A 26,079-nucleotide genomic window follows, 5' to 3' on the forward strand; every position below is an offset into this window, starting at 1 on the left:
TTGTTGATTTTATGTAAGAAATTCAATTGATTTTCTTATTTGAAGATACTACCGCGATTATTTTAATAATATTTTGGAAATTCATTCATTATTATTATTATTATTGTATAAGAAATTGATTAGATTTATTATCGAAAAGAATTCATGCTATATTTAATAAAATATAATTATTTAGTATTAATATTATAATAAGTGGATATATAATCATTTGTAAATTTCCATCTCATTCAAATTTTAATTTTAATTATGTCAATCACTTTAAAAATTATTTTTATCTAATCACTAGTTTGACTGTTCTCAAATTTCAGATTCAATGAATCTAAAATTTGAGTTTTCGGCCTAACAAATTAAATTTTTAATAATTTATAATATTTTGTATAAAAAATGTAATGACTATGAAATTATATGATTAAAATTTTATTCAAAAATAATATGTTGCAATTTTATAATTTTGTCACAAAAAATTTAATGACATAAAATAATTCCTTAAATATTTACATTTAACGAGTAAATTATATTAGAGTTAGAACATCAATTGATTATATGTACTTAAATTTTAAAATCAACAAAATTTTGTTTTCAAATTCAAATATCAACACTAAAGTTTTAAAATAAAATGGGTGTTTTTGGGTGCTTGGATCTGGACTCATCAACTATTATTTTATCTTTCTATTTTTTTGAAAAACATAATTTTAACATAATTTTTGTCAAACACTCACACTCACAATTATGGACATATAAAAAAACACTAAGATTATAAATAGATAATATAAACCAGGTCTGTCATTTTACTTGAAGGACCAATCCACCAAATGATAAATGTATCACATAATGCATGTCCAAAATACATCCAGGAGAGTTATGATTTACTACCCGTTTGAAATTACGGCAAATAAACATATGAACTTTCAATTGCAGAACTACAAATCCTTACAGACTCGAAATAGATAGAACACTGGCAATGACACACATTGGAGGCAACTTTGGGTTGCCACATTTAACATCACTCATAGGCAAAATCAGATTAATTGAAAAGGTCTCCAGCTACATTTCTCATGATACCCTTGACCTGCAAATAATTTTAAAAAAAATGTATTTAAGGAGCAATTTTTTCTAGAAATTGCAGATGTACAAATAGGAATCATGTAGACTATAGACAATTAATTCATAGTGGCGGCAATACCTGCTTTGCTGAAAGCCCAATATCCTGCAAATCATCAAGCTGCAATACAAATTTTAAAACAGTATCAATGTGCATATAGATATGCTTATATAGCAAGTATGGTAAAATAAATGAGTTATATTCTTACATTCTTAAAAGGCTCAGGGGACTCTTCACGAAGCTCAAGAATGTAAGTCGCTCTCTTTTCTCCAATACCCTACATAAATAAATATTATTTGTAAAATTAAGCTGATGTAGAATATTTTATTATGCATGAAGTAGAAGAAATACTACCTTCAATCCTTTTAACTCGTCCCTGCATATAAAAAAATATAGAACAAATTAGTATAAAGTTGTAATTAGGTACAAATAATCAATTATTTTTCTTTCAAAGTTATACTAAAAACTTGATCAAGTTGGGATATAAAGGAATTTAAAAGATCTATTAACTCACTTGCTTGCAGTATTTAAAAATTGCAGGCAGTCCTTCACCAGACTTTGCTGTAGTAAATTGGAAAACAAATGTTAATAAATTTTTAACAACCATCATGCTAATGAAAAACAAAAGTTAATGAGATTAAAAACAACCATCATGTTAACAAAATTATAACTGTATTAAACTAACCTTCATTCCTGAACTGCGATTATTGAATATTTCGCGCGGATTCTGTAAACTACTTGTCAATGGAGTTTGAGGAGTTTGAGGTTCTAGAACAGATAGCCGACTAAACGGATTACTAATGTCCTGTGTAGCTATTACTGAAGGTGTAGAAGAATACAAAGACTTCATGCTATTTGACAATTCTCGTAGTTGTGAACTGAGTGGTGGTGATTTTTCCAATATTTGAGAGTTATTATTCTCCTCCTTAATGATATCACCTGTGGATTAAGCACAAAGATTTAAGAAGATATATACTATACAATATTTAACTCAAAGTCAGCAGGTTTGCTAATACTTACTCTCCTCTTCAAGAGGGGATAATGCTTTGAAGTCAATATCAGAGATGAGTGGAGAAGCAACCTGGAAAGGAATAAAGTATATGCTGTATAAATACTACCAAGTTTTGGTACTGATATTTTTAATGATTATATCATAATGATAAATTAATGACCTCTTCTGATGTATTGCAAGCAGGTGCTAGTGAATTTTCCTGCATGAATCCAACAAGCTTTAGCATATCTAGAAACGTGTGTGTGTATGAAAAGAAACTTCTAGCACAGTGTAATGACCTTATCTTCTAATGCGTGGTAAGCAGGTGCTAGTAAATTTTCCTGAATGAATCCAATAAGCCTCAGTATATGTAAGATATGTAAATATATGAAACATATGATTAGATGTTATATCAGTGATGACAAATTATTTACTGAAAACAAATATCTAGCACAATGCAGGTTTAATATACTATAATTTTCTAATTGAATAGTTTAACCTAGCATTAGCTCAACAAAATATTATTACTAGATCTTTAGCAATAGGCCTAAACATATAATCATTGATTCATTAGCGAATACCTTCTCCAATATCTCGGTAGAGTCCATGATTTTTAAGGAGGAATCTTCGATAGTCTCTTCCTGCAGAAAACTATATTATGATTAAATGTTCCCGTTTACAAAGTGAGTTATACGATGCGAATGTCATTGTGTATTGTACCTTTTTCTTTGGAGATGAAGCAACACCAACAGCTTCATTCAGAGATATTGCAGAAGAACAATCCACGGCTAACTTTGCCTATGTATTTGATTTCAAGTAAAATCAACAAAGTGAAATGCTACAAACAGATAATTAACTGTAATGATGAACATGATCTGAACAAACACCATTCAGTTATCCCAATTACTCAAATACAATCATGCCTTCTATGAGAAACTCCTAAAAACAATTGAAAGAATTTTAAAATTTACCTCTTTATGGGTAGTTGAAGGGACACCATCATCAAAGAGTTTCCTTAAAATAGAGGAGACATTAAATTTGTTAGAATGAACCCACTTTCCACATTATAGTGGAATAGCTGAATAGACAAGTCAAAGCAATACCTCCCGCTTTTGGCAACAATTTTTTTATGAAAACGGGATTGTGATTCTTTTCCTTTCTTACTTGTAGCAGAAACAGTTGCAGGTTTCTGATTCTTAACCGATGATTGTGTCTGTTTAGTTAAACTCTTGCTGCTTCTCATTATTGTGGTTGAGCCAACTTTTTTATTTGTCGCATCAGAAAGAATTGGAAGTTTCTGATTTTTCATCGATGATTGGACTGGTTTAGCTAAACTCACGCTGCTTCTGATCATTGTGTCTGAAAGTCCATTGGTGCCTTGAAGGGACCGTGAGGCCAAGCTTACCGTGTACATTGTATCTTGACATACAGGATTCTACATTCCAACAGATTAGATAACAATTATCACCATGCGACAAAGTTTCAGTACTCATCTATAGTCTACGCATTATCAAGAAACCTTCTTGTACCAATAAGATTACTTCTTACCAAACAAGTGAGGAGCAACACCCGGCTGCTACCCCCAAAAGAATCTTGCAGTACACGACTGAGTTTGCTTTCTCGGTATGGCACTCGACTTTCATTTGTATTGAGGGCATACACAACATTTAACAAGGCATACAAAGACTTGTTGATGTTAGCAGTCTCCACCGGATTTGCGCAATCAATACTATTTCTTCTTGCATCTTCGTAGCCTTGTGCAATATAAGCAGTAGCAAATATTAGTACATATGCTAGATACAGGATCCCAGTTATAGTTCAAGTGTGTACCTGCTAGGTCAACAAAATTCATTTTCCCCACAACTTTGGAATTTGGATTTCCACTATCAGATAACACACATATCATCAAACCCTTGTGACTCCTTCGTGCAATCTTAGGGCCTACCTTCTCTGTAGCTTTTCGTGTACCATTATTATAATACAATTTCACAAATTCTGACATCGAATTGATACGAACCTACAAAGCAATCAAGATAACAGAATTATACACTCGATGTATTACCAAATGTTCTATTAACAGTTATGCTCAGAATAGAATCGTGACTTGCCTGAGAAATCCCTCTTAATTCAGTATATCCATGAGCATTTTCGAATAGCTGAACCTTCTTGTTTGCATCCAAAACATCTAATACATTATCCTGGTACACCTCATACACAGATACTGCAATTAAATTCCCATTTTCCTCCACTGCTGAAAGAATTTCCGCCATTGCAAGAGCTGCCAAGCCCGGTTTATCCTCAGAGCCCTTTATATTGGTCAATAATCAGAACAATACAACACAATTTTAAAGCCACCTAGTTTACATAGTAAAACTAACAAATATACAATCAATTACACAATACTACAAGGGTACTGGACTAACCTGAATTGTGCATGTTTTACCGCTGCCTCTAGCTCCAAAAGCAATAATCGACGCATTTTTTCCATTCATAACTCCAGAAATCAAAGGCTTAATTTCTTTCACAAAAATCAAACTCGAATCCTCATTTTGTCCATAACAATAATCCATATCATACGCATTTTTCCGACTAGAAAACAACCAATACATAAAATTAACTTCATTAAAGCCCTACAATAGCACACAAACACTTCGAATTCCACATAATTTCACTAAACTCCAAAAACAAAAAAACGATACGCAGCAACAGTTTTCGAAGAATAATGACTTACCAGGCCGGTTGTTCTCCGAACGACAAGGTAACTTTCTCATCTGATCCACCTTCACCGTGCTTATACACAGAGATCAACGGCAACGAATTCTCAGATATCGACCCAGATTCTTGATCCGTATAGCCACGGATTGTTGCGATTATTCGAACTTTTCGAGATGAATTGGAACCGCGAGGCGGCATCGAGTCTACAACTACAGATGTGAGTATAGATGTGTGTTGATTGTGTGTATTTGTAATGGGAGAAGAAGAAACTAGAGTGTCAGAGAAGTCTTTGAATTGAAACTGCAGGAGCCGTTAATTTTGTATAGGGGTTGTTTTTTAAAATTTGTGTTTGGGGAGGCTCCAGATCTTGTCAAGGGTATTTCTGTAATGGCGTTTGCTGTAAATGTGAGTATTTTTGTTTTTTTTTTCTAAATAAAGGGGTGCGAATAAAAATTAAATGTCTGTGATTCTGTGATTATTAGTATCCTGTAGACCTGTATTATTATTAAGACCAAAAGAGCACGCTTTTTATTTCTTTTTGTAGAAAAGTTCCCATAAAGTTATAGAAATTTACTTTAAAAATCATTGTGCAATATCCTAAATATTACTATGTTATTTGTAATTGAATATATAAACATACTACCCCATTCGTTCCAAATTAGTAGCTATTATGAATTTTATGTCTCTTTATTAAAATACAAAACAAGCAATGATATGTAATTTATTTTCTAAAAATAGGTCGAATAAAAAAGATATTAGTAAAATTTTATTCCCAAAATTAATGAGTAATTAATAGAATATATCATCTACATATTTTAAAATATGTAATAAAAATCAAATGAATAATGAGAAAATATATATTGATTATACTTATGTCTTGATTTAGGTAACCGTAAAATCATACACGGATGAGCCATTGAGCCTCATCTCCATTTGTAATTTTAATTATTTTTATAATTAATTATAATTATAATATATTAAATATTTAAAGAGTGTAACTTTTAAAATCACATATCAAAATTTATTTATTTTATGTAACAAAAATTTTGAAAGTGATAAAAATTAAAAAGTACTCCCTCCATCCCAAATTAGACGAGTTCATTGATTTCCGTCACATAATTTAAGGTATATTTATCATATTGTCGTATTGTTTATTTTTATAAATAAAAATTAAAATTTGAAATTTTAGAAAAAAAATTAAAAAAACAAATTTCGAAACTAGATAATCAATCCAACCCTAAGCTCGGATATTTGGGATGGAGGAGTAATAGAACTACTACCATTAGGGGTGTACACGGGTTGGCAAAACCGACCAACCCGATCCAAACCGATCATATTTCGTTCGATCTAATCCGAATTTTTTTAACCCGATTAGTAATTGGATTGAAATAGTATTAACCTGATTTAATTGAGTTGGACATGGATTTCGAGTTTTATAAACCGATCCAACCCAACCCGGTTAAAAAATATGGGAACATATTAAATATATCTATCTCATCACATATTAACCTAGTCCAATTAGTTTTATTGTATTTGTGTGCCCTAAATTTAATATATTAATTTTTGTTTGCTATTTAAATATATATGAGAATAAATTTATGAATATGAGACTAAATTCATGAATATATTTGTACATTATTTGTTACTACTTATTTTTTTTTAACTGAATTTAATTTTATGTCTTTGATAAGATTGTTAAAGTAATTTTTAGTGTAAAAAATTGGATGTTGATTATAACCAAACCAATCCAAACCGATTTGGTTTGGGTTACAACTTTATACGGTTCGGGTTGGGTTGAAATTTTGAAAACCCGATTTAATCGGATTGGGTCAATAAATTCTGCTAACCCGCCCAACCCGAACCGTGTACACACTGACGCCCTAACTACCATAGTGACACTCGCTAACACAGGTGGAAACTGGAAAGTCCCTTACCAATAAACAAATGATTGGGCTGGGCTTGGTATCCTTCAGCCTTTTTATGCTATAAAGGCCCACTTGTTCCGAACTAAACCCATTCTATATAAACTGGGCTCATTGATCATCACCAAATTTCCAGCAACATCTGTGTACTTTTCTTGGGAAAAAGCTGTTTAATTTGAGTAAAATTTTGATTTAATTCTTGCTCTGCAGGTGGGTCTGATCCAAATCTTCAAACAAATAAATAATTTAGGTGGATCTGAAGAAGAATCAACACCAGACAATGGAGGAAATCAAAGGAGAGAAGAACAAGAAAATAGCATCAGGCTGTGATGTAGAAGCCCTGAAGAAATGCTTGCAAGAAAATAAAGGAGATTATGTTAAATGCCAATCTCATATTGAAGCTTTCAAGTCTTCTTGTTCTGTCAAACAGCCAGCTGCAAAAGCTACCTCTTGATATGTTCTTGTATTGGTCTGTTCTCTCATATCTATCATCGTATGGGTTGTTCAATTATGTTTTTTAACCCAAATTTACCCTGAAATTGTATCTGTTTTTATACAGTTATGCTTGTCTTTAGTGGTGGGTTATTATAATAAAGGTTTAAACTTTATAGAAATCAAGCTTTTTTGCAATGAATCTTGTGTTCCTATTATGTGTTAGTGCTATAGCCTATATGTGTGTTTTGAGGTAATATTAAGATGTAATCTGATCAGACAGTTCGGCCGGACCGGGGAGTTTTTTTATTTAAAAAAAAAAAAAACAAGAAACCTAGACGCACTTTCCTTCTTCTACATGGACAAAAGAACAGTTAATATTGATAAGCTTAAGTTTAGAGGAACTAGTTCTCTATGGTGGGAGTGAGAAATGGAAACTAAAATACTACTGTGTGGGATAAATTGATGTGTGAATGTTCTCTTTTTACTGTATGTGGAGTTTGATTATGCTAAATCATTTACTGTAACAATTACTGTAATAATTCTGAAGATCACAAAGTGTGGTTCATCACAAACAAAGATAATAATACTTGGCATTTGCAATGTAAGTTTCCTGGAATAAGATGCAATTCCCATCCTAGCTAACTGAGGTGAATCTCACTGAGATCAGCTACTATTCCCAGTATAGGTGAAGCTCTCGTGCTTTTTATAAGAAAAATCATTAAGGAGTAAATTTCTACCGCAACTGAGAAAGGTCATCCCTCAGCAGGAATTGCAACTCTTCCTACAAGTCCCATAGTAATCTGGAGAGCCTATCATAAACACCGGGTTTCTTTCACACTCCCCAATTTCAGCCCACTTCGGACAGCTCTCATCTTCATCAGTGCAATCACTGTCATCTACTTGCAGTTCGACCTGCAGTTCCGCCTTTGAACGGGCAACAACTTGCATGTGGAAAATTTTGGCAGCACACCACATTTCACCTTCAAGAACAGGGCACCTAGCATGAGAACTAGTCCTGTCGGGAGATGAACTTGGGTGGACGTTAAATAAAAGAACTGCATTTCCTTTAGTAGGTCTCAGGGCAGTTCCGACTCTAGTACAATCGGACCAAACATGAGAATTTCCCAACTGTGAATCCTGAAAAATAAATTGATTTACATTCGACTTGAGCAATAACAACAGAGCATACATGGTTGCTTACTTACATCTGATTCAGGTAAGAGGATCTGACCACCTTGACTGACATTGGAGAGATAGAATATAGCTGTTGCCATTATATTTTCAGTAAGCAGCAGCTTGGATTGATTACCAAAAAAGTCATATTTCTGTTTGTTATCTTCAGGCCCGAAATGCATAATATTCAAGGGCATGCTGTTCTCTAGACCACCAAAAACATTAAGCAATGACATAAGACACCACATAAGGCTTAAACCACAATACAAAAACAACTTTAGGAAGTGAAGAAACATGATGAAAGTAACACCTCCAGGAAGAAAAGTCCAAGCTGAAATCCTCTCTTCAATCCTTGAGATCATCTCATCCTGTAAACCAGAAAAAACTTTACTTTTTACAGCAATTTCGTACAATGAAACCTGTAAGGAACCTGGTAACCTGTCTATTGGCTGGCACAAGCTAAATTTTGTTGAGTCTAAAGCGAGATAGAATCAGACTAGATTACTCCCTTCCATCACAGAGTTATTGCTTTGCGTATAATATATGTGTTTGCAGATTAAATGATGCACTGTTAATACATCCTAACCTTTTCCATGATATGGTTAAAAATGTCACTAAAATAATCAAATATATGAGTATATAAATATACTTCTCCTTTTCCTCGAGGAGTTAATTTAGACAAAGTTGGCGCATAAATTGGTAGAAATGATGAGATTAATGAATGACTTGAGTAGGCTTTAAGAGGGGTCATCTATTTGTAAATTGTTTGAATATTTTTCTAGTCTAAATTTGTAGAAAGACTGGAGGGAAGAATTATAGTGCATAAGCATCTGTAGAAATAGTTCAGATTTAACGCCATTCTTGTTGGGAACAGCCTTAAATATTCATGTGAATTAGAAATCTCAACTAGAGTAGGAAAATAGTTAGTTATAAACTTCCTATAAACTAGAGTAGGAAACTCGTAACACTCAGGAAGCAAAAATAAGATCTTAAAAAGCATATAAATAGCAGTTTTAACCAAGTAGCAAATTCAGAAATTATAATGCAATTGTTTGTTTCAGCACATGCTTCCATTTTAATGCAAGTAGCTTGCTTACGTTTTGCATATTATCAAAGTCAGAGACAAACTCTTCTTTCTTTCCATGGCCCTGAACCAAGACAAAGGAATCCAAGGATCAGTAGCTCATAGTAGTCCAATAAGTACTTTAGGATCGGATTCAACGGAGTTGGATCCAATTTATGAAGGAATGAAAAAAGGATAATAATAGTGTGAAGGAGATGAATGTCCAATACCAATGAAATTAGATGATCACACTCCTCATCTGATAAAAAACCTTTATATAGAAAGACCCTATGACAAAAAACTAGTGTCAATAGCATCTTCAAAATTTGTTAAGACTTGAGAGTTTCAGAAACTTATTTATTTCCCTTGTTATGATGCATATGCTACAACAGCTCCTTCAAAGATAAAACACATGTTTCTACACCAATGCATCAAAGTGACTGAAGATGTACCTGACCTTGGTCGCAAAGAGAGTTGGACTGCGCGTGTGGGATTGACTTTAATTGACGGGATTGGACGAGCTAGCTGTATAATAGTATCTTGGTCCACCTCCTTGCTTCTTAATTCCTTTCTACTTCTGAAGTAAAAAAATATATAAAATGGCTCTCAGCAGCATTTTACCAAAATAAAGACGGTTATGTTGTTATAACTAACAAAACACAGCAAGCAAAAGGGAAAAATTTCGACAAAAATATGGAGATTGCAACATTTTATAAATCTGAGCCCACTTAACCATTGAAGCTAAAGACCGGCATGGTCTTCACCTTTTCCATATGGATTCCGATCATGTTCTACAACAATCAAACCCTATTTCAAAAAGAAAGCAAGTATTATAGTTTCCACATGTTTCAAGGTTTATATACAAATTTTGGTAAGAAGTTGAAATTACAATTTCACCAAAACTTTCTGACCACTGATGCTAATCAACAGAACAGGAGATTACAGACATTCTTTGAGTCATAAAACCTTATTGTACTAAAGTTAATGACGAGCTTCACTGCTTTTGCACCATCAAAGCCTAATCGAAATCGATTGCTTTACTCGTTATTCCTGACAAATCTTTCTACGAGTCAACAAGTTCGCAAGATGTTTAAATTGAATGACTGAGGTTCATAACGATCCATTCATCAAATAAATAAATCCTAATTTTGAGTCCCAGGTCAACATTTTAAAAAAAAAAAACCTAATATAAGCTTCATACAACATACTACCAAAGTTCACAGACATAAAATCACCAGTAATACATTTCAGAACCTCTCAACAATTCAGCATTTACTCACACGTTCCAATCCAAACCCTGCAAGTAAATAAATTCAAACACACAGCATACACTAAAAAAGCACCAAGAACACTAAAATGTATCAAGAAAACAGTTGTAGAGACAGAAGTAGAAGTAAAAAACAAGAACAAAATAATCAATAATAAATCAAATGTAAAAAAATAAAAAATAATAATGGAAAGATGGGGAGCTTACGTATCAGCAAGTGAGAAGGAAAAAATGAATGCGAGGAGAAGACAGATTGAGAGATGGGTTGCCATGTCTCTTACTTGAAACATTCAATCTAACAAGCGATCACAGTTTTAAATATGGTGATAGTAAATATATAGTGATCGCATCGATTCTAATTTATTTTTCAAAATTTCACCATTTGCTGTAATATTTCAGGGAGTAGTTGTATTTTTCAAAGATATTTAACATTAAAAACATGTGTTCAGGATGTAGTGTAAAATTCTAAAAAAAAAATTGCAAAATTTTAAATACTAAACTTTAAGTTTAAAATTTATTTATAAAACGGGATAAAACATTGATCCGCATATAGTATAATTACATAAACTAATAATAATTTATAAATTTTAATAAAATAAATTGATTTTGATTCTACACCATGTGACGGAGTTCATGCAAAATCTGTTAAAGTCGCACAAATCCATTAAAATCATAGAAATTTTAGAGAGAATTTTATAAAATATAAAATATATAATGAAGTTTATCAGAATTTATCATTTTATAAAATATAAAAAATCTCAAATTCATCAAAACTCAATATCTTTATAGAATTATAATTAAATATTTCAAATATAAATAATAATTTAAATTCTGAAAAGCTTTTAAAATTTTAAAAACCTTAAATCTAAAAAACCGTCTTTATTAAACTTAACATAATTAATATATTTTAAAGAAATTCTAGTCAAAACACCCACTCCACAATAAGAAAAAGCCTCGAGGACCAAATACAACCCCTGTTGTTCGAATTAAAAAAAAAGTTACTATAGCTGATTTTTTACTTTTTTACTGCAGTGCTTTTTATTAACACTTATTTATTTAATAATCCGACAGAAATACAGGATTTCCCCAAATGATGCACTATTTCGGCAGAACACATAACAAGAATTGTCTTATAAAAACATAAATGATAAAACTATCACATTTTTAGTGCTTTCCTGCTTAAAAATAATTTCTGAGGAATCTCACAGCATTATTAAGAGGATATTTTGTATGCCCTATTTCAAAGAAAATATGATGTTAGACTGTTAGTTGTCAGTCATACAATTGCAAGAAAATAGCTTTCAGTCTTTCATCTTTCTGGGCAATCAGTTTCTATTTAGTCAAAATTCTACACATTCAAATCAAACAACACCTTTGAAAGACACTGCACCATGAAAATAACGAATAATGAAGTTTAGCTTGTAAGCTACTACTTACAAATGAATGATGAATTATTAACAACAATGCATGATGTGTACTGTACATTTAGGACTTGTGCTGCATTTACATATTAATCTTCAGGGTATGATTTTTGCAGTAGTATGTTACCAGACTCGATCGTTTCAAACAGGTGATCAACTCATCTCACTCGATGAATCTCCACTCGACATGTTTGAGTTCTCCCCAATTTCTTGGTCTTCAAAGGTTCCGTATCTGGAAGGTGAAAAAGCGTGGGGAACAGCCAATGTAACAGCTCTGCGCAGTGCAGCCTTGTGCTCCTTGCTATGTTCTTTATCCAAAGTTTTCTGTCGCTCCATTTTTTGTTTTGCTGGAATCTCTGTAATAGGATCTTGCTCTAGCAATATCTGAACAATAACAAGATTTAGAAGAAAAAATACTTTATGCATAGTAATAAGATACTGAACTCTATTCTTGCAAGGGGTTATAGGTGACATACTGACATGAACCAGAGATTTATGACAAGCTGTGAACAACGACAATCAGATTATCTTCCATTAGTGTTCTAACATTAATTATCAATTTCATTGTGGGGAAGAGTATTACTACTATATTTTGTTGTCGGTAATTATGACTTAGCTGGACAAGCATATTGGTTTAGGCAGAGGGGAACGAAGAAAAGGAGCTAAGGTAATATATTTTGCCTTTGCCAATTAGCCACTAGTTAAATACGAAATGCTAACTCACTTCCAGAGCTCTTTTAGCTTCCCGCTCTATCCAAATAAGGGCGTGGTCAGAAGTCGCATTACAGGAAAGGACTATGTGTTCAAATCTTCCATCTACAGGTACTGCTGTCCTCACTACTGGGAGGAACCTTCCACATCTAGAAAAATGAAATGTACGTGAAACATTCAAATTCCAAACTGATCATTAATGAAACAAAATGAAACTCATACAGACTTGCAGTGCTGATATTGGTCAGTCATTTGATAAACATCCCAAGTCATCAATTAACTTATCAAAGTGTATACATGTGCAGGTTTGTTGTTATTAAGAATGATGGGAATTGACAATTTGACCAACACAAAGAACACCTTATTGACTGAAGTGTTTATATTAAAGGTTTATCTTGTTCCAAATTTATTTCAAGTATGGATGCTTTTTAAGAATTGCATAACACCAAAATTTTAAGATTGACCTTGGGGAATTTATGTTTCCTAGAAATAAACTAATTGCAGATAGGGTCTGTCATGCTACACAACATCACCTTCAACATATCTGAGCAATGGCAGCATGAAGAATAAGCTGTTGACGGTATTTTAGAGTTAAGCTTCTGAGTTAACAGATTTTATGGTAATCAACAACCCGCAGGTTGATTCAGTGTACACGAAGTCTCACTGTTCATTGCACTTTTACATACCTAAAGGGCTTTCGCTCAACGATGTGATAGAGGCGACCAGGTGCATACAACCTCCTAGGATCTCTGATCATCCTTTCCTCTGATATGCATGTATCTTTCATGCACCTTAGGCATAGTATGCATGGCAAACTGTCAGAAGGAAATATAAGACTTACGTTAAACTTCAAAAAGTTTAAAGATAAAAACTATCCAAACATCTTATATATACCTAATTAACTAAACTGACAATTTTATGCAAACTTTAGAGTTTAGTACAACACCCAGAGATATTACTTAGCATATATAAATTATAAAAAAAATATTAAACCGACTTTCAAGAAGTCTTCCATGATTAAATAAATACTTGCAGGTTGTATCTGTAAATTGGATAAGCAGAAAAACTTAATTACATATTAACTTGCTTGTACAAGAGCATTGTAACTTTGGGATCCTAACAGCAGCAGGAAGTACCAAGAAATAATATATTCTGATTTGTACTTTACCAGAAAATAGACGTGAATATGTCTTCCAAGGGGGTGGCTGTTCGTGGCAGAAAGTCATCCTGCATTCAGCAAATATAAGCCAACATTAGGGTGCTGTTGAAAAACAAGGGATCACACTACATCCTATTTTTTTCAAGGCAGCAATTTGAAAAGAATTTGAAAATAGTACAAAGAAGATGATGCAAGTTTGTAAAATTTAGTATAATTTTACTCCCTTGACCAGTTTATGCAAATGAGGTATAATCCAACTAAGCCTTCTTCTAAGCCTTCAAGTTTTAGGAAGCTGGTAACTTAACAAATTGAGAGCTAAAACAACAAAATAATGTATAGTTGAGACCTGCAACAGAGAGAAGTTACTTGCCTGTAGCACAACTGAATTGATAACATCTGCATATCTCACTGCCAAATTCAGAGACATACATCGGGCAGGAGCAATAGCATAGCTTCTGACCCTCTTCCTAGATATATTACCCAATCTTTCGAGATCTTGTACCACCACCATGGCCAATAGTGCTGCAACACCAGAGCCAAGTGAATGCCCCGTGAAAGTTAAAGTATAATTTGAGTATTTCTCCATCAATACCTTTAAAGTGTCACACTCCGCATCCAAAACTAAACCAGCTGCTTTAAGTAGTCCATTATGCACATAACCACCATCAAATTGCCTTTTACCTAACTTATTATCCAATAGTACTGCATAATCCCCCTCCTTTGCCAAATTAAGTCCCCTGATGGCAATAACGATATCAACATGGGCATGATCAACATACAAAATATATGGCGGGCAATGCCCATTGGTATCTTCATAAGTTCTCTTAAGAAGCAACCAATCTGGTTCAATCCCATAACCTCCTGGAGGTTCCCTAATTGGATTCCTAATATCATCTTCATAAATGCCTAGTATATACCGACATAGCCGAGGCACCGGCTCAAATTCTTGAGCACTGGCTAGGCCCCAAGTCTCACTGTCATGGCCTGCAGTGTGAAGACAACGTTTCCATGCCCAACTGGCACATGCCAGACAATAAACACATTCAAGGAGCGGGAGGCCACATATAATGGACATTTAAGGTTGGACTTAGTGTTTGTAAGATAGATCAGGGAGGAGGGATTGAGCATCCGTTTTAAAAGAGCTATTGACACAACTTGTTGCTAGCTTGACATCCATCTCGGCATAATCTGTTATTCCATCAGCAAAGTTGGTGGGCTTAATAAAATGACATATTAGATAGTTTCAGATTTTGAAGATGACAAGAGTAGCTCTCAAGTTACGCCCAGTGGATATATAGGCTTATCTAACATGTAAATATTGAGAGTAAAACTGAACTGGATACTTAGGAAGTTAGGAACTGCAATTCTTAGTAGCCAGATTATGAAGAAAAAAATGCATGTACAGACATAATTTCAAATTCTACTGCAACCCAACATAAAAGTTAATATATAAACATCTAAGATTCAGTACATAAATATACATGAATCACTAAAGATTTAACAGAATCTATATGTAACAAGACAGATAAATTCACTTGTTTGTACTCTGTAAGCCGACTTAGTTTGGATTGAAACACATTCATAAAAGGTTAGAGATGAACTTCAAAACCGGTGAATGCAAGTGTATCATGTAAGGAATAAGATCAGAAAAGACTACAATACTCAAAACTGTAAGAATATAATATGATCCTCGTAAGTCTTCCTCATAAAACCTTCAGGTTAACGGGCTTTCAAGCGAGGGTACGTCTTGAGATTTTAGAAGAACTGTCACTTAACAAAAATAATGGAATTGTAGTTTAATCATGGAAAAATTGAGAGTGATAAAAAAACAGGGGGATTAAACTTTAAGGAGTATATACAACCAGAAATTGATCAAAAAACAAGATCCAAATCGGTCGATCATTCAAACAAAAAGTGATATAAAACGAATTAATGAACTATACAGAAAAAGAGAGCGAGAAAAGCAACAGAAAATGTGGAAAGAGGGAGGGAATACCTGGTTACAAGTCAACTCCAAACCCAACTAATCAGGACTCAGGAGTACTAGTCTCGTAATCTTCTGCAGAATGGTACTTGTAGTAGCTAGCTAGTATATTCAGAATATGCTCTAGAGTTCAGAGTGTGGACAAGCACAGATTATTATAATACCAGAGTTGGTACCAGGCACTAAATTAATCACTCAAATGTGCAGATTTAGACGTCATCTGCACGACGGCTGCAAAGCAACTAAGCAAGTGGTACATTTAGCAGTGGGATCCTGGGCTAAAAATTAATTAATCGATGTTCAGGAAGCTGTTTAAATATTAATCCCTCCGTCCCCTGAGTTGTATATATTGAAACATGCACACACTTTAATGCTTCGCTAAAATATAATTATATAACTTGTTTTTAAGATTTCTTTTTTTTAATAATTTAAACTTTTATTCAGCAAAAAAAATCTTAAAAACACAGTTATAAATTATGGAGCATTAAAGTTTGTGTCAAGATGTGAAAAAAAACATATAGTAATGAATGAGACATGGAGTATAGTAATGAATGAGACATGGAGAGGATGAGCTAAGCCTAATAAGCATGGAGCAGCTTCATAGTTCATATACAACTAAGAGAGAAGACATTGATGTTGCAAACATTTTATTGTTGAAACAGAGTACTATTTTCTTCAGAACCAATTGACTTGGGTCTTGTATCCCAAAAAGGTCTTTGAGCAATTGGCCTGAATTAGAGACTGGGGATTTATTTCCTATAACCATTACAAGGTTTATTCAACAAAGACAAGCTGTCACTCTAGACCCCTGACTGGACTGTAGGATACAAGTGTGTACAACACAACATTAACCACAGGCGGGTCACTGAAGTATACTAGGGCATTATCATCAAGGTTACAGGTAAAAATAAGACAAGTATGTATAGAAGTACATATTTAGCACTAGGCAAAATCGGATTGTTGGAATCACTCTAAAAGAAGAGGATACGGGGACACATTCAGGTCTTGAACTTTTGTGTAAGTTTCTCAACTCCATCCCTGCAGTCTCCTGCAACACGCTTTGCCCCTTCCTTGGCATATGAAACGAACTCACTTGAACTGTTTTGGAACTCTTGCAAAGACCCTGCTACTTTGGTGACCACAACATTTTTTACCTCTACACTGTTGTCCCTTGTTTTTGCTATCCACTCCTTTAAGACAGATATCAAAACAAGTATCTTTTGTATGACCTGGTCAACTGTCTCTTTAGATCTCCCTCTTAAATCATATGCCATTGCCTTGAGCTTATCCACCAAGCTTTCAGCTCTGCTAACAGTTCCGTCGACTGATGTTTCAGTTCCAGCATTGAGCCAAGCAACCCCAGCATTGGCCTCATCATTGAGGTCATCATCAACAATGACTTTCATTCCACGCCTTTCCCAGCGATCTCTAGCCTCTTCTAGCACCTTAGCTTGTTCTCTTGCTCTTTTCGCTTCATCTTCGGCCCAAGCCCTGCAAGATAAATTAAGAATTAGCATATCGGTGCTAGTCATACAAACAGAAAAACTAACAAGGGCTTGGCATCTAAGGTAACCGAATCATATACATAAACATGATAATGATTCAACAGTGTAGCGGCTTTCACAGATGAATTAATTTCTATGAAATGGCCCTCCGAATGCAAGCTAGCACTGAGTGCACATGTAGCCAATCACTACCTCTATGGGCTAATGCTCGCTCGCCTTGCGCAGGCATCCATAGTAATATAGTTAGTCCTAAATTATTTTATACAGAAGCTTGTTCACACCAAAAGATTTAGTAACATAGTTAGTCCTAAATTATTTTATACAGAAGCTTGTTCACACCAAAAGATTTAGTAACATAGTTAGTCCTAAATTATTTTATACAGAAGCTTGTTCATACCAAAAGATTTGGCACTTCAAATATAACATTAATCAGTTTTCTAGTATGTAAACTGCATACCTGGCCATAGCCAGAGCCTTTCGCTCCACTTCCAGTTCATGTTGTAGCCGGGTGATCTCCTGATTTTCCATTTCTGTATCCTTCCGCAGCTTAGTTATCCTTTCCTTTTCATAAGATACTTCCACTTGGTCACTCATCAGGCTCTGCAACTGTTCTTCAACCTCACGCCTTAGCCTTGACATTATTTCCATTTCTGAATCAACAGCAGCTCGTTCCTTCAACAACGCAATGTTTCTTTCCTCTCGCTCAGATTTTAATTTCTCCAGTTCTGCCCTTGCTTGTTCAGCCAATTTCTCCACAGCATCGACCTTTTCCCTTTCTAGCGAAAGCTCTTTCTCATAACTAGCATTGACATCCCTCTCCACTTGATCTACTAATGCACTGTGTGCTGCAACAGCATTTTCTGCCATAGACTCTGCTTCAATACGTGCAAGTTCCTCGCTAACTATGTCTGATGATTCACCAGTAGCAAGGGCAATAGCAGCTTGAGCTTTTGTGACTGGTTTATCAGGCTGAAATAGTCTTGTATAACCTGTGAAATAAATATATAATTCAAAATCCTGTAAGATAAAATCTAATGAAGACACAGTCAGATAGGAATCAAACTAACCGAATGCAAGGGCTACTATTCCCTGCTCTCCAGCTGTTAAGTCAGCAACCAGTGCAGGACATGCATCTGGGTCGATCTTATCTATGTCTATAAACCCAGAAACTTGTTGGAGAATCTGGTCAAGCAAATAGTGTATTAATCTCAAGCTTTTATACAATGCTATCTTAATATAAATGATTGATGCAATTAAATGTGGATTGAACTGCTATTACCTTCTTGTCAGCTACTGGGAGCTGTCTTTTCTCGAGACATATCTTCCAACTCACAAGGTCCTGACGAGACAAGGGACTGGAGAAAGAGATGTCAAATTAAAAGACAGACACTAAGCAATAAAATACATCATAAAAACACTGCCAATATTTGCTAAAATGCAGAAACAAGAATTCACTGATATCTATGTAATAGTTTTATTATTAAAAAAAATGAAACACATCCCGTAACTTGTATCTAGTTTACAAATTAATGCTTTGCAGAATTAATTATATGTATAATTAGTATAATACATCATACATGTATGATGTATCAATATTTTTGGGCTAGGGTAATATATATAGATAGGAAAGTGATCAAATAGAAACAAAAGTTAAAATAGAAACTTAAAACAAATCTAAGCCATTAGATGAATCTAATCTAATGGCCCCATATATGTCACCACACACAACTAAAATACACCCTCCCACATAATCTGCCCCGTTTCTAATTTGATTTTTCACATCAATCAGTGAGCTTTTTTTAAATCCGACTTCATTGTAATTTCTTCATCCCACAACGATCAATTTGCATACTATATAGGCTATATTTCGATGTGATTTAGAAATTTTTCTAATTTTTATTTCTAGGTTGGATTTCACTAAACTTGCTAATCTTTAGGTGTTGGTGTAAATTTACACAATTTATCCTGGAAGATTGCATATTCACAATTGTGAGTCAAACATTACCTGCACAGTGGGGCTACTTGGCTAAATGGCATTTGGAGCTCAGCTTCAAGGTTGGATACATATCAGACTTTAATGTTAAATCACTAAATGTGATCCTAAAGCTTACAATATGGCCCTATGACTGTTAATATGGGAATGAAATGGTAAAGTACGCAATGGATTTAGAAAGGATGACACAAAAAAAATAACAAAGGACCTTGTACAGGAATAAATTTCACAAAAATATTTCAACCCGAGGATTAAATGTCGTTTTTATCGACTTTAGGGTCTAATATATGCATCCTCAGACTATGTAGTTCCAAACTTTGGAACTGAAACTGCCATTTAGCCCATTACTGATACTGTCTCTTACTCTCTTATAGTTTGCAACTCTTCAGCAAGTCTGTTGTAAAATACTGAAAATTCAAATAGTTATCATTTGTCCATATCCGAGCTTTCATTTACTGCCAACTCATTCTCTTTATCCCGGCAGGTAAAGAAATTTTTAGTGGGACTAAAATGTTGAGAGCAAGTTGCAGGAGCTTGACCTTTCCTTTTTAACTTGTGGTCGTGCACAATTAAAGTATTAGATTAGATATATATAAAGTTGACCAACTTTTTACTATGGAAGTAGGCTAATTATTTGTCTTGTAATTTGAAGTGCAGTTTTAAATTTATGCGTTCAATTGAATATATTATTTCTTTGTAAAATATACTCCCTCCGTCCCACCCATTTCTTTACACTTTCCTTTTTGGGATGTCCCATTCAATTCTTTACATTTCAAAACTTACCAAAAATAGTTAATAGATCCCACCACTTCTCTACTTTTCTTTCCTTTTCACACTACTTTTACTCCACTATCTTCTTTTTATACAATAAAAATCAATGGGTCCCACCACTTCACCCACTTTTCCTCTCTTTTTCACTACTTTATACATATTTCTTAACCTCCGTGCCCAACCCATTTGATAAGAAATGGGAGGGACGGAGGGAGTAATTGTTTTAGGGAGAGTAACAAAGTTCGAAGTTTTCCTTGATGGATGTTACACATAGCTCTGGTAATTAAATAACTCAGAGAAATGTGAACAATTACATCTGCAGGAGCACTACTATAAAACAGACTATTTAATATTATAAATGAAAGTGTGATGAAACAATGTAGACGTGTACCTTTCAGGACAGAAGCAGAGGGGAGTCTCTTCAACTTCAGAAGAAGAACGCATGTCACGTCTTGAAAGCTTGCTGGCTATAAGCCCAGCTTCCGCTAAGCCTGAGAGGTCAAGCCATTCAAAAACTAGGCCACAACAACATAGTTTCAAGCAAAAAATATCTTTTACTATCATCACCTTGAATTGAAGGAAAATCAGGGTCTTCAGGTGTAACATCATCAAAGGCAAGCTCAGTAAAATTTTCTATACACATTGCAGGGTAAACTTTCGAGACAGTGTTCCTACAAGGAATATGAGACAAAATATTTTCAAATAATGAATTGATGTCACTTTCTTCTATTACCATGTTCATCTCCCTACAGTAGTTAAAAATACAAAGGAACATGCTACACATGCATACCTGGATAGAGCACTGCTGGCTGAAACTAACCAGCGAGCATATTCCCGACGAGTACACAAGTCACCAGGTTGAGCATCAGCTTCAATGACCTGAAAAATTTATTCTTGCAGATTAAGTACTCAAAACTTAGAAATATAAAACGTTCTATTTTCAAATCATTTTCTATTTTGTATAATTATACAAAGAATATATAGGGGACAATATTTGACGTGATAACATACAATTATATAATTAAAACTACGTTTCCACTAGCAAGAGGCATTAAGGTGTAATTATGGGGTCGTTTGGCTGACCTTACAAGTAAATTAGTAATTTATAAGAAGATGGTTGGAAACAGTGCCACAGTGTATAATTCGTGCCCATTGATCTTATCAACACAAGCATGAACTTAACATTAACCTATACCTCGGAGTATCAAGAAGTATTTGGCTGACACACATGTATGATGCCCAAAAATTTGAAAGGTAACTAAGTTCATTTGTTGATAAAAGACGATTTCTACATCTACACCAACTTCACTAATTTGCTGAAAAAGAAAGTAAGTTACCTTTAAAACTTGCAAAGCTGCTAATGCCTGCCCTTGAACTTGGTCAACAACTGCAGGAACTAAAACCTTCCCTGGAAATGCCTGTAGAGCTGGATAAACTGCAGATGGAGCAGGCATGCCGGCAGAAAATGATAAATCCTCAGGATTCGAGTCAGAAAACGATTTGTTCCATTTCGTATCATCAAAACCATTCTCGTTTAACTCATTTACCACAGGATAAGCCAGTGGAGAAACCACTGTTGAAGCAGATGGTCCACCTTCAGGTACATTATTCTCTAGCGATACTTGCTCAGTTGAGACTTCCACCATCTTGACTACATCGATACCTTCGCTCTCTACTTGCAAACCTATAGTCTCCGTATCTTCTTGGCCTGATACCTGATCCTCTAAACCAATATCTATCTCTAAATTGACCGACATATTAGAATCTAAAGGCGCGATAGGAGTGTCGGCAACGACACCGGACGATGACACGTCCGCTGAAAGTTTTGAATCTTCTGTTTCATTTGACGTGGGCACTCCCTCATGAAGGTCTTTACTTAAACTTGTGTTACTAGTATTTGAGACTAGTGAATTGTCCACTTCAAAATCGTTAGAAGCTTTCTCTAATTCAGAATTTATGTTGGAAGCTTCTGCAAGTCTCTCTTCTGAATCTACTGCGTTGGATACAACGAAAGGTAGTGTAGTACCATCTGGAGCAACGGGTATGTCATCATGAGCAACTTCATTTTGCAGATCTTCTAGAATGGAATTATCATTGTCAACATCACCAAGATCAGTTGAGTTGGCCATATCTTTCTCAGGACTGAGTCTAGTTTCGGATACGGCTCCATCAGCTTCCTTATAAGAAGTAGAATCCTGATCCATTTCTGGCCTGAATTCACTACTATTAGTGTCTGGTGTTGGACTCTTCCCCTCAATTTTTTGCTCCTCAGCATTATCATTAATATCAGTTGTATCATATGCTAGCTCTTGCTTTGTGGTTGACGGCAGTATATATTCTTCTGGTTCTGTAGAACCAATAAAATACTTACAGATGGGGGTCATAGAAGGATATAAAAAGAATTAATAGTATAGCTAATATAAGTTACAAACAGAACTTATTAAGCACGTACTGGAATTTCTCTTGCTTATGGAAAGCGCGGCAAAGGATAGTCCAGCAAACAAAATAACCCCAGCAACTCCAGCTCCCACAATCCCTGATAACAAACTACTTTAAAAGCGTTATTAGTTGTCAAGAGATATTACCTACACCGAATCATAAATTTACCTACACCAGAAGCATAAAATCCTTAATAGTTATTCTATATATCAATAAAAGATATAACATTATCATCATTTGAATTCCGTAGCTAGTATTGGCGCCAGAGAAAACTGGTTACATAGGATTGCATAATTATTTGCTCTCAATTCCATACTATCAAAGTACCCATACAGGTATTGAGTATCTGAGATTGCAAAAATTAAAACCTTACTGACAGGACTCGTGCACTTCTTTCAAAAAAATATAGGCAGTAGGCATTGCAATCATATGCAAAGGCAATCGAGTGCACAGATGTAGACAGCACATACATCTGCGGCAGCACTCGAATTTGATCTCTATTCTATTCATTTTGGAGTGAGAAGAGATTGAAAGTACTTAATGACTACAAAGAAAACGGTACAGAGAAAGCGGGATTTCCTGCTAGGGAAAGTAATATATGTGCATATTCAAGTCAAACAACTGGCAATTGCTCCGATCACTTTTACCTAAGAAGCTGCTTACCACATTTATCTTATAGCAGCCTTATTAAAGACTTTGAAATATTTGTATCGTTCCCAAAGTTTTTATCTCTCACTTCAAAACTTAGAACCGACAAATTTAATAATGACCACAAATCACAGTCAAACACTCCAATCTTGTTAACCAAAGCTTGACGACAAATTATAAACAACTTTATCTGTATTTATGTAATTACCTGACATCCACTCTTAGCATTACTAAATAAACGTTACAACAAAATTCATATAAGTCTGCAATTAGCATACATTCCCCCATTCAAACCGTAACTACCGAAACAAATTCACCAAATTCAACCACACAAACAACAACACTCACTTAATTCAACAAAATCACAGCCACAACATACACCTAACTTACCTCCATTCCACTTGTTCCCTTTCGAATCATCCGATTCGCTCCCATTAACACCAGACCATCCAGCAAACTCGTCACCGGGGCTTTTCGAATTCGAGCCAGCCCAAGCATCATTCTCCACCCGCACAGACTCAGTAACATTGCCATTTCCACTTCCATCAACACAATACACTCGGTACCGAAAATCCAGGCGATTAATTCGGGGAAATCGCACAAACTGAGCCGTCGGTCTCTGACGAGTGAGGGCTAATCGGAGCTGAAATGAGCTAGGACACCATGTCGTAGCCATAGAAGTCATGGTGAATTCTAGGGTTTTGAATTTGAGAAGTTTGGATTTAGGGTTTAGATGATGATGTTTGATTTTGGAGTGGGGTGTGAATGTTGAATGTTATCACTGGTAAAATCTACGATTATGTGTCCTATCTCCTACCTACCAGATAATAATAGTAATATTGGAGAAATTGAGCTTTTTGTTTTCGATAGTGATTGAAATAAAGGTTTTGTGAACTTGCCCGTTCACCGGTGGGAATTAAATAAATCGGGTCCCCCGCTGCCCGACTTCAATCATAAAATATTACTCCCTCCGTCCTTTTTTATTTGTCCATTTTGGAAAAAAAACACATACCAAAAAAAATTGATTGTATAAACTTCTTCATTAAAATGGTGGAATACCCTACTTTATGTCTTGAAAACATGAATTCAACCAAGTTTTAAATAAGTCAAGCCTTGAAAATTGAAATTATGGGGATATATTTGAAAAACTATCATTAAATTAGTTTTGAAAATATAAATGAACAGATAAATAGGAACAAATTTTTACTTCCAAAGTGGACAGATAAATAGGGATGGAGGGAGTAAGATAAAGAATGTCATTTAAATCAAAATATTCTTTCAAAAATGTTCCAAACAGATGATGTTTCAATTTGAAATGATTATATTAATCACGGCTAGGGATTCAAATCTATTTAGCAGTTTGATATTTAATAGCGGAATTATATGTGGAATTTGGGAGATCTTTTGAGATTTTTTTTTCTTGAGTACTTAACATTTTTCAATCTATAAATATATTTTATTATTAAATGAATTAAAATTTAAAAGCACTGTCCAGTAATAAAGACTCTAGATGTATTAAAACCATTTATGAATAGATTAATAATGATTCACGAATTTGACCGGTGATTTCATGTTATCTGTGAGAAGTCTGATGAATAGATTGATAATGATTCACGAATTTGACCGGTGATTTCATGTTATCTGTGAGAAGTCTGATGGATTTAAGATAAAATATTAGATGGTTAATTATGGTTTTCAAAACAATTTCTACCACGAATTTTTTTACGTCAAATGTGTTTTATCACATCAAAAATAAAAAATATAATCAATTTTATATATAAAAAAATCATGCTCCAATCATATCTACTCCTTTATTTATAATTATAACCAAACTCCTGTAGATGAATATATTTGTCGAACCATCACATGTCATTAAAAATCTGTTAAAAAATTAAACATCACTCATTGCCATAGCGATGTGGTTTATATAACAATTTAAAATATTAATAATATACTATTTTCAAGTTACAGTCAATGAATATAATCAATATCATTCAAGTAAAATGTTTTAAAAGTTCAGCAAATTTTATATGACGCTCTTACAATTTAAACACAAACTTTCAAAATCTCTTAAATTATAAAGAGATTTCTATAAACAGGATATACAGGATAATTATACAAAATCAGTCTTAAAATTCAGAAAAATTAATTACAAATTAAATATTGGCTATATAAATAGTCAAATGATAAGATAATTGTTGAATAGTTTAAGATTTTATTATTGATTTAGTTGTTGCATTCAATAAAAAAGGGAAGAAAAAAAACTCAGCTTTCACATATGTGCTTACTTCCACTGTTTGAACTCTATAACTGGGCCTCTGTTTGAACTCTATAACTGGGCTTTTATATGTACTCGATCCACAACCGTCTGACTCGCTCCTTTTTAATTTACTCACTCCTTTTTGATTTACGTAGACCGTTTTCATTTTATATTTTCAAAAACATTTATTCTCGTATACCTGTTATATTAAAAACATATTTTTATGATATGTATTTATTATTTTATTTATTTATCCTTTGTTTTATTGATATATTTGTAAAAGTAAATTAAGTTTCATTCTTTATGTTTGGTTATATAAAATTTTAACTTTTAGTTTAATAAAAAAACATTATTTTAATTACATTTTTATGAATCGTCATTAGCTATATGTTTTTATCAAGAAATAAAAAATAACAAATAAATTTTTCGGTGATCCACTTAATTCATTGAAGTGTAGCAAGCGATCTAATTGATAATTAATCCATTTATATAATCAAATACCGTAAGCGGAAACATTCAA

General features: G+C 34.0%; 4 protein-coding genes across 10 annotated transcripts; all 4 read right to left on the reverse strand.

The window, feature by feature from the left end:
* Window positions 1–753: 753 nt before the first annotated feature.
* On the reverse strand, window positions 754–5,141 carry LOC108224979 (kinesin-like protein KIN-10C). Of its 3 annotated transcripts, XM_017399756.2 has the most exons (18): window positions 4,825–5,141; window positions 4,517–4,682; window positions 4,202–4,399; window positions 3,924–4,110; window positions 3,642–3,847; window positions 3,197–3,528; window positions 3,065–3,107; window positions 2,814–2,891; window positions 2,675–2,734; window positions 2,393–2,434; window positions 2,275–2,313; window positions 2,123–2,183; window positions 1,788–2,041; window positions 1,617–1,663; window positions 1,457–1,478; window positions 1,311–1,379; window positions 1,184–1,222; window positions 805–1,069 (listed from the first exon to the last, which is right to left on the reverse strand). In XM_017399756.2, the coding sequence occupies exons 1-18, from the start codon at window positions 5,004–5,006 to the stop codon at window positions 1,025–1,027; spliced, it is 2,070 nt and encodes a 689-aa protein (XP_017255245.1). In that variant the 5' UTR covers window positions 5,007–5,141; the 3' UTR covers window positions 805–1,024. The 3 variants fall into 3 exon arrangements, with proteins under 3 accessions (XP_017255246.1, XP_017255245.1, XP_063936511.1); XM_017399757.2 differs by lacking the exon at window positions 2,393–2,434 and having other exon boundaries at window positions 754–1,069; XM_064080441.1 differs by lacking the exons at window positions 2,275–2,313; window positions 2,393–2,434.
* A 2,600-nt stretch (window positions 5,142–7,741) lies between these two features.
* LOC108225608 (probable prolyl 4-hydroxylase 12) lies at window positions 7,742–10,983 on the reverse strand. 2 transcript variants are annotated; one of them, XM_017400530.2, is made up of 7 exons: window positions 10,876–10,983; window positions 9,859–9,978; window positions 9,632–9,689; window positions 9,436–9,486; window positions 8,649–8,706; window positions 8,371–8,543; window positions 7,742–8,293 (listed from the first exon to the last, which is right to left on the reverse strand). In XM_017400530.2, the coding sequence occupies exons 1-7, from the start codon at window positions 10,956–10,958 to the stop codon at window positions 7,925–7,927; spliced, it is 912 nt and encodes a 303-aa protein (XP_017256019.1). In that variant the 5' UTR covers window positions 10,959–10,983; the 3' UTR covers window positions 7,742–7,924. The 2 variants fall into 2 exon arrangements, with proteins under 2 accessions (XP_017256019.1, XP_017256018.1); XM_017400529.2 differs by having other exon boundaries at window positions 7,742–8,302; window positions 10,876–10,982.
* A 1,046-nt stretch (window positions 10,984–12,029) lies between these two features.
* Window positions 12,030–16,130, reverse strand: LOC108225508 (uncharacterized). 4 transcript variants are annotated; one of them, XM_064080530.1, is made up of 7 exons: window positions 15,956–16,130; window positions 14,877–15,147; window positions 14,330–14,696; window positions 13,969–14,027; window positions 13,487–13,615; window positions 12,814–12,949; window positions 12,030–12,473 (listed from the first exon to the last, which is right to left on the reverse strand). In XM_064080530.1, exons 2-7 carry the CDS (start codon window positions 15,032–15,034, stop codon window positions 12,243–12,245), a joined length of 1,080 nt encoding a protein of 359 aa, XP_063936600.1. In that variant the 5' UTR covers window positions 15,035–15,147; window positions 15,956–16,130; the 3' UTR covers window positions 12,030–12,242. The 4 variants fall into 4 exon arrangements, with proteins under 4 accessions (XP_063936600.1, XP_063936599.1, XP_017255886.1 ...); XM_064080529.1 differs by having other exon boundaries at window positions 13,996–14,027; window positions 14,330–15,147; window positions 15,956–16,113; XM_017400397.2 differs by having other exon boundaries at window positions 14,330–15,147; window positions 15,956–16,113.
* Window positions 16,131–16,573: 443 nt separating this feature from the next.
* LOC108227554 (uncharacterized) lies at window positions 16,574–24,149 on the reverse strand. Its single transcript, XM_017402767.2, has 10 exons — window positions 23,690–24,149; window positions 22,665–22,748; window positions 21,550–22,559; window positions 21,003–21,091; window positions 20,780–20,883; window positions 20,604–20,703; window positions 18,728–18,803; window positions 18,516–18,630; window positions 17,906–18,437; window positions 16,574–17,434 (listed from the first exon to the last, which is right to left on the reverse strand). Exons 1-10 carry the CDS (start codon window positions 23,982–23,984, stop codon window positions 16,942–16,944), a joined length of 2,898 nt encoding a protein of 965 aa, XP_017258256.1. The 5' UTR covers window positions 23,985–24,149; the 3' UTR covers window positions 16,574–16,941.
* Between the last annotated feature and the right edge of the window lie 1,930 nt (window positions 24,150–26,079).

The sequence above is a fragment of the Daucus carota genome, chromosome 6, assembly GCF_001625215.2.
Source record: "Daucus carota subsp. sativus chromosome 6, DH1 v3.0, whole genome shotgun sequence".
Classification (NCBI taxonomy): domain Eukaryota; kingdom Viridiplantae; phylum Streptophyta; class Magnoliopsida; order Apiales; family Apiaceae; genus Daucus; species Daucus carota.